Source organism: Enoplosus armatus, chromosome 10 (genome assembly GCF_043641665.1).
Source record: "Enoplosus armatus isolate fEnoArm2 chromosome 10, fEnoArm2.hap1, whole genome shotgun sequence".
Classification (NCBI taxonomy): domain Eukaryota; kingdom Metazoa; phylum Chordata; class Actinopteri; order Centrarchiformes; family Enoplosidae; genus Enoplosus; species Enoplosus armatus.
Window position 1 is genome coordinate 17691046 of NC_092189.1, and position 12296 is coordinate 17703341.

General features: G+C 40.6%; 1 protein-coding gene across 1 annotated transcript; it reads right to left on the bottom strand.

Moving 5' to 3' along the window:
* Nucleotides 1–1217: 1217 nt before the first annotated feature.
* Nucleotides 1218–11292, bottom strand: slc30a9 (solute carrier family 30 member 9). The gene is made up of 18 exons (XM_070913172.1): nt 11181–11292; nt 10606–10755; nt 10269–10457; nt 9997–10044; nt 9755–9854; nt 9427–9519; nt 9222–9304; nt 8468–8526; nt 7867–7934; nt 6883–7041; nt 6232–6367; nt 6107–6146; nt 5939–6010; nt 5425–5532; nt 4600–4765; nt 3947–4076; nt 2924–3037; nt 1218–2754 (listed from the first exon to the last, which is right to left on the bottom strand). The coding sequence occupies exons 2-18, from the start codon at nt 10712–10714 to the stop codon at nt 2710–2712; spliced, it is 1719 nt and encodes a 572-aa protein (XP_070769273.1). The 5' UTR covers nt 10715–10755; nt 11181–11292; the 3' UTR covers nt 1218–2709.
* Nucleotides 11293–12296: the final 1004 nt, after the last annotated feature.

The window sequence follows — 12296 nt, forward strand, 5'->3', positions numbered from 1 at the left end:
GTGATTGAAAAAAGCAACCAAATCGATTATTTAAAAAAAAAAGGAAACACACACACAAAAAAAAGGTTGATGATGCTGTTTGCATGTTCAGTGGGAGGTGATTGCATTGCTGCACAAAATCTCGTTTCTTTAATTCAATTCCGCACCGGAGAGTAATGGGGTTTGGGATTCTGTAACCACAGGCTTGTGGTGATGGAGGGGAGGCTGCATGAAAATCTGAGACCCCGACTGTGCAGGTTTACTGCGCCCCCATCTGTGGGCTGCTGGAGACGAAAACATTGGAAGGGGAAAAAAAACAGGATGCATCGAAAATTATTACAAAAAACAGCTACATGTTTATAAAAAGCCTCTCATAAATACACCAATGAATGCTACTGAGAGTAACGATGTGATGTGCGGCTGCGGGAGGACTGAAGATGTGTTTGGTGATCTCCAGACGTGACAGGCGCGTCTCGACGCATGTTTCCGTTCTAACAATGAGCCCAACATCAGCCCGAGGATCTGCTCATTATCTTAATCAACGCGCACAAGCGACGCTTTCTTCCTCTGAGGAGGGCAGACATGAAAGGAGACACGATGGGCAGTGGCACGGGCACAACTGACTTGGGAATGGTATGACGAGACATGACACTGATATGCGCGCAACACCCAAAATGTTAAGACAACATTCAATGGTCAAAAACCTGCAGTGGAGTTTGTCCGCATTGTCTCCGCTCTCCGGGCTCGGCGAAAAATTATTTCAGTCGAGTAGTCTAGCGTGGTCCAGCCGCGATGTCTGTGCGTAATGTTTTGAACGGTCGGTCAATGCGCAGACTGGTTGGAAATGACTGTTTTTATTGACGTCAGCGTGCAGGCTAATGCCCCCCCCCTCTCTCTCATCCCTACAACTGCACCATCTAATGGACTTGGATTTACATTCCAGTCAACCATCTGAGCTTTAAACAGGAAACAGGCCTCCGAGACTTGGACGTTTTACCTCTTTGCTGCTCCAGATGAGTTTAAATAGGTAAAGATCTTCAATGCATCCAATGCAGAAGTAATTGATTAGGGTTACAATCCAGGCAGGCAGCTTGGAGCTCCTAAAAGACCCCCCCAACATCTTCAGAAGTTGATGAAGGCACATACTATATATGTGAAGCAGTGAGGTCTCATGGCAACACTGGAAAAAATAATGACATCCAACAACATGACAGAAAAAGAAAGCTAAATGATTTAATAAATTATCTCAAATTTATTCCAACTCCTTCAGCAGTGGCAACATAGTTATAACCAAATATTACACTATTAACACCTTCAAAAAAATATATATCCACCCTCCCGACAAAGTTGAAATGACTCCGGCCCGCCTCCGGAAGCAGAAGATGTTTAAGCAGGCAGGCGTGTCCCATGCTGCAGCTCTGACAGCAAATGCATAATGAAAAGTAAAAGCATCGTCACTCAGTACGTTTTACACAGATGATTCAGCAGAAACACTGAGCAGGAGATTATTCACTTGATAATTTGGTACACAGACTGTACAGGGTGACGTCCTGAACGATTACAACAATGACATTGTTATGTTGACGGCTGTTTGTGGAGCTCAATGCTTAATGGAACCTGTTTGTTTCGGGGCTGGTCCATTTGTTTGGTACACTTATTTACAGTGGGTGGAAGAGGGGCTAAGACATCTGCATCCCTCCAGTATTTCATCTTTGGAAGAGTACAATCAGTCACCTGCTGATCAGCCACCAACCTCATAACACAAAGTTACTAAACCTCAGATTTTGAGAACATCAGTCTGGAGTTTGAAGGGAAAAGGATAGATGCTTCCGCCTATAATGTCGTTCCTTTGCTTGGAAGGATGTTCACTCTTTCCATTTGACCTTGTGTAAAGATTAACATGTAAATGGTTAATTAATATATTTGTTTGTTAGACTTTTGTCTTCCTAGTATGGTAACATGATGACCCTGTTTTCTTTTTGCATAAGCTGATGCTCATGAAGTGCTGCTGTATTTAACATCAGTTCACTCGTCAACTCCATCACACAAATCACACCTTTTAATTTGCATATTTCTCCTGTAATAGCAATAAAATCTATTCATCACTAACTCCGTCTTCATCACAGAACCTGCAGCAGCATCGTGCCATCTTCAGCTCCTCCGTTTCTTTTTTACATTAAAAGAAAAGAAAAAAATCTAATATTGTCTAGTGTTAAATACGTCTCCTCTGAATATGTAGCTCTCAGGTTTCCTTTGCACTAATGAAGGAAACACTATGACTGTGGTTAAAGCATAACGTTAAAGTAAATGAAACTGGTCCTGTTTCTGATTTTGCTTTTGAAGCGGTCATGATTCAACCCAAACATTCATGTGAGGAATGTGAGTTCAAGTTACAACTGTAAGACTAAACTTTTAATTTCTCTTAAAATTCAAGGAGACTAATGACAGTCTTTAGTCTTTAGTCAGAAACACACACAGCCTCGAATGTTTAAGTGGATCTCTGGAAGGTTGAATTCTAAACTAAAGTTCAAGCAACACAAAGAAAGCACGACCAAACATTGTCCTTGCGTGTGGTGGAGGATTATTCTACAGTAAGACTCGATGACTTGTGCGGAGACGGAGGTTTGTTTCGTGGTGGTCAGGGTGGGAGGCAGGCTTGGCCCTCCTTTCACCTTTTCCTCTTGTATCTTGTTACAGCAGGATGTTCCCTCAGCAGAGACCCGTTGGGTATTATAGTATCTCCAAGTCTACATGACGGACCTCTGGGTTACGTTGCTACAGAGAAACAAAACAGGGTTACAAACAAATCTGTCTTGCAATGCTTCTAAAATGACTTTGCTATGCAGATAAATGAATAAATATAAGATCCTGAAATGGTCAAAATAGGAGGTTCTAGGTTTATTCTACATCAGCCAGGCAACAATTTGGTTCAATATTTCAGTACCTTCAGTTCTTTCTCCAAGCGGTCCACCTCGGCCCCCAGAGTGTCAATGATGTTCTCCCCGTGTTTCAGCATGAAGTTCTCCAGCTCCTCGGGGGTCTTCACCTGCTGAATTTCCTGCAGAGAGAAAGAACATCAGTAATGATAGAGGTCAGCAATACTGATGCGTGCTGGAAGACAGGACAGACCAGAAGACAAAAATATCCCACATTTTAAGACTGACTTTTGCTGCCAACATTGATTGTTTGAGCTTGTTAAACTCAAACAATAGAAATCTCGTTCAGATTTGTTCAGATTCCTGTTGCAAAAAATCTACAAGTTGTGGGTCTGGTTAGGACCACACGGACTGGACTGAAGCTCAATCAGGAGGCAACGGATTAAAATCCTAAAGCTCTGCTCACTACGAGACAATGTGGAGACGACCGACTGTGACCTGCTGTATGTTGTAGAGAACAGAGCAGAATCCTTACAACTCATTTATGATTGATTTCGAATGATGATTATACTGTATATTATAAATAAAACCATAAATGTTAGAATTTATTTTGATTGATATATTGATCAAATGAGTACAATACATTCCAATGCTTTTTCCAATGTGACATGAATGCAGCAATTAGCAAAAGAAACAAAGACATGTTTGATCTAAAATGTTCCGATAACAAGTCAGTTTCTGTGATTAAAAGCCACTCTGTTAACTGCACTTTCAGTAATCAAGAGGTACATCAAAATGTATACATTTGTTCACTCTTTTGCAACTTGTGAGCGTGATGAGGGCATAAAAAAGACAAATAAAAACCTGGAATTATCCCTTAACGACTGAAAAATCTTGTTTTAAAACAGATCTGTGATTTGGAGATTTGTTCCATGCATCTGTCGTTGACAATGAGCACTGAGTCAGCAACGAGCACAGTCAGAAAGATTCATAATGCCGCTCAAACGCTTACAGAAGAAATGTTTATTGCCCACCATACATCACAGTAATAATGGTCAAAATTTTAAAGTAGCAAAACAAAAAAAACTTACACTGAGGATTTGGTCAATGTCTTGTTTTTCCAGATAAGACCGTGTCACCACTCGGCCATCAAAGTCAACTTCAGCCTTAAAGCGCACTTTACTCAGTCCCATGTCGGTGGCCTTCACGTCGTGGATGGCCCTGCTCATAATAAAGTAAAGCATGGCAGGTTATATTCAGGTCAGGCAGGTGAGAATCATACTTAACATCGATACTACAGTGGGGTTCCACTACAACACCGTTTATAATGTAACGTGAAAACCTTCTTAAGAATGTGTTAAAATGAAATGCACAATGAAACTGGTTACACTATTTCTAATTTCATGAAAAGGGTTTGTTACTTCTGTGTTCCTGTTGTGACTGAGGCATTAAACTGGATCACTTTGCTCTGCTCTGTGTGCAGCTGACCCTACAGACAGTTGCATGTAAAGACCAGTAAATACCACATGGTCTATTTTAAGCCTGAATGCTGTTCATCAACATTAGCAGACCTACAAAGTCAGGGTCAGACCATGTGGACTGGCTCACATGGTGGCGTTGTGTGGAGTCCTGAATTGGGATTATTTGATTCACATGAATGATTCCAGACCTGATATCAACACCTGTTTTATAGCTGTGCAGGAGGTGTGTGCACACCAGAGTGTGTCTCTGCTAATTTGCTGACCTTACAGCGGGGTCGTTCTCCAGGAACTCTGTGAGCTTCTGTACACGTTCAGCCTGTATGGAGCGTCCCAGCAGGGCCTCCGTGTTGGTGTAGATGAGGAAGGCCGAGACGGCGCCCAGCAACGTGCCCACGCCAAGAGACCCCAAACTGTCGAAGTGTGGGTTACCTGGGACGACGCCAAAGTGAAAGGAAGACAATCAGTAAAACTTAAGCAAGTGATGGAATTTAACTAAATATAATAGATTATGTATTTTCATGGATTAAGCTACACAGCAGCACATAATGTAGTTCAAATTAGCTCCACCTTTACCAGCTACAACATTAAAGTGCACATTAAGGCATCAATAACTATAATCAATATAAAAACAAAATAAAACCAATATTATAATATAAAATTCTTATTAAATGAGCCACTCAGCACAATGAGTCATTCTACTTTTGGTACTTTAAGAATACTCTAATGCAAATACTTTTGTTCTTAAGTGAAATTTGGAATGCAGGACCTTTACTTGCCTCATAGTATTTCTACATTATTGTACTGCTACTTTTACTTAAGTAAAATATCTGAGTACTTCTGGTCATTTCCAACATTGAAATCAGAGACCAAAGTACAAAAACATGAGAGAAATATTATCCTGAGGGTAATTTAGCATATCAATAGAAGAAGAATAAAGTCATAGTACAGTTAGAGATGATAATAAAAAAGCAATAAAATGTGAACTCATTAATTGCATGACTTACGACAACAAGATAGACTGAAACTGACTGATAGTTTTTCCCTGCAGGTGTTGTATAGGAGCTTGTGAACAATGTGTCTTCGTTTACCTGTGAGCGAGGTGAGCCCCATGCAGCCGGAAGCCATGATGACTCCTAATACAGCAGCAGCATCCTCCAGCAGCACCACATTAGTACTGGGGTCTCGACTCTGCATTACTGCACACAGAAAACAAGGCAAGACCACATTTACACCTGAACTTTCAAGCATTTCAACATTTACATTTGTGGTCAGAAATGCGTCTTTGGCAGCCTGATGGATATCTGAAAGCTGATATCTGACATCTGATGGTATATTGTTTTAAGTGCAAGAGTAGGGAGATCATACAGTACACGTGGCTTGGAGAAACTTGCATCACAAAACACAGTTGTATGTGATGTCAGCAAAGTCATTCAATCAGAATTCAATTACCCATTTACCTGCAGTTTTTTATAGATGAGGGCTAAGTAAGCTGCTATCTAATCACTTTGGGTCCATTGTAAATCCAGGTTTACATAGCACCCAAGGTACTTATTGCACAAAAAAAAATGTACAATCAATTAATGACAAGATTTTCATACATACCATATTCATAAAAAGACAGTCCGTGGTGGCGGGCACTCTTCTTTATCTCATTGACGGCTACTAGTAATGTGGCTGAGAAAGGAAAGTGGAAAAAGATGTTTCAGTACAAAGTGCACAGTCTGTCAGAACGTCATCAAAGACCTAGAACTTCATTTTTATAAAACGTACCTCCTTCAGACACCAGAGAGCCCGCCAAAATACAGTAAGCCTGAAACACAGAAATGTGACATGTTGGATCACTATTATCCTTTTTATACCTTCTATGACGGACAGGAGTCAACACTGACACTCACCCATAACAAAGACTCAATAGGTTCTGGGTGCAGCAATCCCATAATGCCGTGGTACCAGGAGAGGCCTGCTCCCATCATAAAAATGCCCACCCCACTGATGAGGGAGGCAATGTAGCGCATGTTGGAGAAGCCATACCTGAAAAAGACACAGGGTCTCTATTACAGCTGACTGGTTCATGCCCTACAACAACATTTAGGCCACTATTTTGTAAAGGATGCACACGGTTTGCAAAGGATTAGTAGTTACTTCTATACTTCTACTGACTTCTAAATCTGTAAACTGTAGACTTCTACTAAAAGCAATCATGGAAAGCAGTTCTACGTTTTACAGTATCGAATAGCATACAGTTAATGTCTTTTAACTGATTTTTATTAGCAGTTTCACTGTTACTGATAATTTCATAGTTTTATGATATGACTGCTAAAGGGTGCTTTGGTTATTGAACTATAGTGATCAATACTAGAACGAAATGTGCTGCTCTGCAAGATGAAAACCCATTTCAACATCAGACTGCAGGATCTGTGTTAATATGTATTTATATTAAACTTCTACTCTTTGGCGTTATAAGGACCCATTTTTTCTTTGGGGACCGCTCACGTTCCTCTTATCATCTTCTTTCTTTAACAGTATAGTCAGGTGTGGTTGCTTACGGGTGCCCAGCATCAGGGTTGCGGACAGACTGGCTGATTCCCAGAGCGAGCAGAGCCTGGTTGCAGGTGTCGGCCAGAGAGTGGATGGCCTCTGAGAACATGCTAGCAGATCCAGTGTAGACCCAAGCCAGAAGCTTGAAGAAGAAATTCAGCCCATTGCTGAGGACAAATGAAACACGTAGATGAAGCCACTCGTAGGGCAATGAAAAATGTATCATCTAAAACATAATTTAATGGTTAACAGTAGTTCTGACTGTGAAGGTCTACAGATTTATAAGTTATCTTGTACTGGACGTAAAAAATAGTTAGCTCAATGACAATGTGGCTGTTCAGTGTAGACAAACTTGGCAGTAAAAGACGAATTTGGCTGGACACAGGTTAAAAAGTTAAGTTAAACTGAAGTTACTCCCATTTTCCATCACTCAACTATTGCAAAGTATTTCAGCTTTTCCATTTCAATGCTCCTGAATCAGAGAATTTACACCCAGACTGAACCTATCTGTACCGACCACTTAACTAATTGAGTCCTTGTGCATACTCAGTGAGGGAAACGTTTTGCTGTTCATGTGACTGCACATGTCCTCTAACACAATCATCCTAATCCAATAGGCCAAAGGACCTCATGTGAGACAAGGTCCCATGCAGTTCCTGATACAAATGTTCACATCTTTTATATCTTTACTGGTGAGTGTCAGAACTCTACAGAGCAGGGAATGTCTTTTTCCTTTAGTCAGGATCTGTTTTGGACTTTTCTAACAAGTTTCATCCACACCAGATTTTTGTTCAGTTTACCAAATGTTACACTCTGATACTTATCCGACATGCTGTATGTAGTAACCCTGCTGAGAACACACTCTCTAATCCAATGCCTCCCACTGTGTGTGCCACAGCTCAGTAAAGTCACGGAGTACAGAAAGACTTCACAGCAAAACCAAACAGTGTTCAGAAACAACGGGGGAGAATGGCGAGAGTATGAAAACTTACATGCAAATAGCAACCATGACCACCTTCCCTGGCCCTTGTAGAAATGTTGTCCTCTGGCCTGACCGAGGCTTTGTGGAACAAAGAAAAAGTAAAGTGAAAATTTGAAGCACATAGAGTATGAATAATCGGCCATGTGCCCTAGTCAGCATTTAAAAAAGGAAGACAGTTGTCATTCCTGTCAGTCAGAGCAGTGGACGTTATCTTCATGGCAAAATAAATCAAATAAGGAACCGGCCTTTGACATAATATACACATAAATTCCTGCCCTGTTGTCAATGACAGACTTATACAGTTAGCGTTATCCCATGAAGTATACTGTGGGGATACAAAACAAGCCTGCAGAGTATAGAATATACCATAACATACCAGAGAAGCGCACAACAGTACAGAAGTCATTGAAATAACATCCGCAGCCTACAGTAAAGAGACGTTGTCATATAGATGCAGTGACCTCAACATGGACAAAGGTCACGAAAATACACCACTGGGTGTTATTAGGGCAACTTGGGCATGGTGACAGGAATGTCCACATTCCTTCCTCTTTCATATGTAAAACATGATTTGGAGAATCGATCATATTATCAAACAAAATGGTGCTCACCTTAGTGTTTCCCCAAAAGTCTTTGTATTCCTTCAACAACTGTTGATTCCGAAAAATATCTGGAGGTAAGTAAACAAGAGATACAAACAAAATGCTATGTCAACAATTCACAGACCAAAACATTAATATCACATATCAGGTAAGGTAAATAAGTTACACAAACATTTCTACTACAGTCAAAATGTGACTTGAGCTGGCTTCTAACATTAAAAGGAATAGTTCAACATCTTGGGAAACATGCTTATCCGCTTTCTAGCGGAGAGTTAGATGAGAACATCGAGACCTCTCTCATTTTGGTTGGTTAAATATGAAGCTACAGTGAGCAGCCAGTTAGCTTAGCTTAGCATAAAGACTGGAAACAGGGATAAACAGCTAGCCTGGCTCTGCCGGAAGGTAATACATTTTGTAAAAAAGACAATGCTCTGTTTTACGGAACTTCCTGGAGGCTCCACTGGCTTGGCAACTGCTCAGAGTAAAAAAATAGTCCAGCACATAACCCCCCGAAAAACAGTGTTTTGAATGGGAATGAGATATAACGTGTTAATTTGTGAACTTTAAAGGAGCTGGTAGGTTTATTTTACCAGTAAGGCTAGCTGGTTCCCTGTTTCCAGTCTCTCCGCAAGAAATTAAAAAAGCGTATTACCCAAAATGTTGAACTTAGACACTGAGAATGTTTTGACTTTAAAACAAAATCTTAAGGATTATTACATGTTCACAAAGATGCACATGCAGCTGGGGGAAAATAAAAACCTACTCTCTTGGTACTCTCTCTCCACCTCTTTCCTGAGGTTTCTCTCTCGAGCTAGAGCTTCATGGCTTCCCCACACGTCTATTGCTCTAATAGTCACAGAGAGAAATAAATTAATGAACAAAAGTTAGAAAACTTATCAATGAAAATTTGTGGTTTTGGCATTACTTTGTTGGAAGACAAAAGGAAAGTAAAAGGGTGTAGAACTAACTTGGCCTCCACGTCTGACCGCAAGAAGACAGTGAAAGCCTCCGTGTCATCGTGGGGGCTGCGTCTTCTGATCTTTCGAAGTTGTTCCAGATCACTGTGAACACATGAGAGAAGGAAACAGATTCAGAAAGACCCCTGTACAATGATGTTAAGCAGTCTCATATCAGCTAATCACAACAGCATGTTTACTTATTAACTTAAAGGAATTTGTGTTGTGGTCTGCTAGCACTTCTGAACAAGGTTATACAGAACAGACAGTTAAGCATTCAAAAGTAGTAATTCAGCTTTGCAATGATGATATACAGTTCAGTGTGGGGAACAGGAGTTACCTTGGTTTGAGGCAGAACTCATTCATGGCTCTGACTGCAGTGATAAAGTTGTTTTGAGTGTACTTGGGTCCATATTCCCTTTTCTTCAGGACTGCCCGGACTGCATATGACAACAGAGGGAAATTATGATATAAGCCACCAAATTACACCCACATTCTGAAAATACTAAAAAATATGAGGTAAATCAAGAGTCTTATTTAAAATGTGTTTCATGTGAAGCATGCACAAACATTGTTCATTACCTTTCACTTGAATTGTCTCAGCTTTAGTCAGCCCCTGAGGTGTTGAACCTATGAGAGCAAATATTATAATTTTATCAGAGAAGTAAACTAAAGCAAAATTCTTTTACATTTTCCTAAACATCTCAACGGTATTAGCAGTTTGAAAAAGGAAACATGGTGATCAATAATGGACAAAATACAATGCCACACAAAATGTCCAGAACATACAGACATCAAACATCTCAACAACTTCTGCAGTACACAGAAACATTAAGGTTCGTCACCTAACAAACCTGGGGTAGCTTTCGCAGCTGCAGACAAGATCTTTTCTGCAGATGGATCATTTCCTGACGCTGACTTTGGAGGACCATCTTTACTGTTGCCAGAGGTAGAGTAGTACTGCACCTTGCCCAGCCCAAGAGAGGCAACACGGCAGTCTGGAAGGCTGAACCAAAAGCTATGTATGCCTCCACTCTGCCAACCTGTGCAACGGAATGTATAATGATAGTTTGTTTCGGTTGTTCTGCGTAATAAAACAACACTATGTCTATATCCAGAGAGAGCAGAGTAGGAAGAGCCGTGGTGTGTAACAGCTGGTGATGTAGCTAACGACTGGTAGCACTTCCTCACCGTAGCACAGCTGGGGTAACCTCGGGGACCGTTGGGACAGGGGCGCTCTGTGCTGCAAGGAGACCCTGCAGAAGACATGCCATGGTCTGTGGGCCAAGCTGGGGAACATCCTCGCTGTAGCGGGGCTCGGTACTGAAGAGCAGGAAGTTGCTATACGGAGTCACAAATAGCCTGGTCACTGTGTGTTTTAGGTTGTCAATTCAACCCCATTCAGACAGATTAACCTAACGCCTGAAGACCGCCTCTCAAGATCTGACCGTTTCATCAAGCTGTAACGTTAGCATGGCTACAAGCAAACTCAAATGTTTAACACAGCTGACATTCGTGTCTCACTGAAATGGCTGTCATTGGTAATCACTTGGCTAGTCAACTAAAGCCTTTGCCGGCCGGCTAACACTGACGCTATAGCACTACCGAGCCCGGCGGCTATTGAGCCACAAACTTGGCTAACCTAGCTAGCTAACGTAAGCTAACAACGTTATCCGCCATAAGTAACAAGTGCTGTGTAACATTTATTTACTCAAAAACAACTGCAACTGAGTAGTGAATACAGACAATGTTATTAAAGCCATTACCTTTATGGTGATGTTTGTTCTACATAATCTGTATCCATTTTGAGAATCTATGGACAAACTGATGGTAACGCCGCTATGGACGTACGATAAGTGCTACAAACACACACACAAACACGTGACCTATGACACCCAAGTGACGTCATGGTCGTCTCGTGAGAGCGTAATCAGTTTCAGGGTTATGTCGACCTGTATCGCGATATTTTCTAAACCGCTGCGCGAACAAGGTCATTTTAGGGGCCACATGTAGAGAATATATAATTTAATTAAAATAAAGAAAATGCTTTTTGTCAAACTACCCAGTAGAGTCTTGCTTTATGAATCTTACTGTAGTAAATACAGAAGTGTTGTCAGCAAAATCCACTTTAAGTATCAAAAGTACAACTACTTATTATGCTCCCGGATCATTTTATGTATATTATATAACCTGATTATTATCATTAATTTATTAACATCTCAATATCATTTTATTGTTTTTTATTTTGATTACTTTACATGCTTTTGGGAAATTTAATCTATAATAATGCATGTAAACGGGTCATATGTTTTGTATGTTGAATCATTAACTGTAAAGTATCTCGTAAATTGGGCCGTCAAATAAATGTAGTTGAGTAAAAAGTCCAAGGCTACCTTCAGAACTGTACCGGAGTGGATGTATAAAAGTGTCAGAAAATGGATAGTAAAGTACAAGTGCCTCAAAATTGTAATCACAGTCTTTAAATAGATGTATGTAGTTACTACTACTCCACGCTAGTGCACCTAGACAGTATGCATATACAGTGTGTATCACTGCACTGGATAGTAAATAACAGTGTAATTATACTGCATTATTTCAGTGATGAAATATTTGCCTCTGAAAAAACACTTTTCAGTTTCATCACTGCTTACCAACAATATAATCTGAGTTGTGTTAAATGCAACGTTGTTATCCCACATCTTGACCTGACAGAAGAGTATCTCTAAAGTATGAGCAGGAATACAACTCCCTCTGTATGCATGTACTCCCTAAGTCACTTAATTCGTTGCCCAACCCAATTGTAAAGAAAGACAGGGAAGGGCACTGGAGAGGAAAAAAGAAAAGGCTTAGTCACAGAATGAAATGAAAGGAATTACAACGCA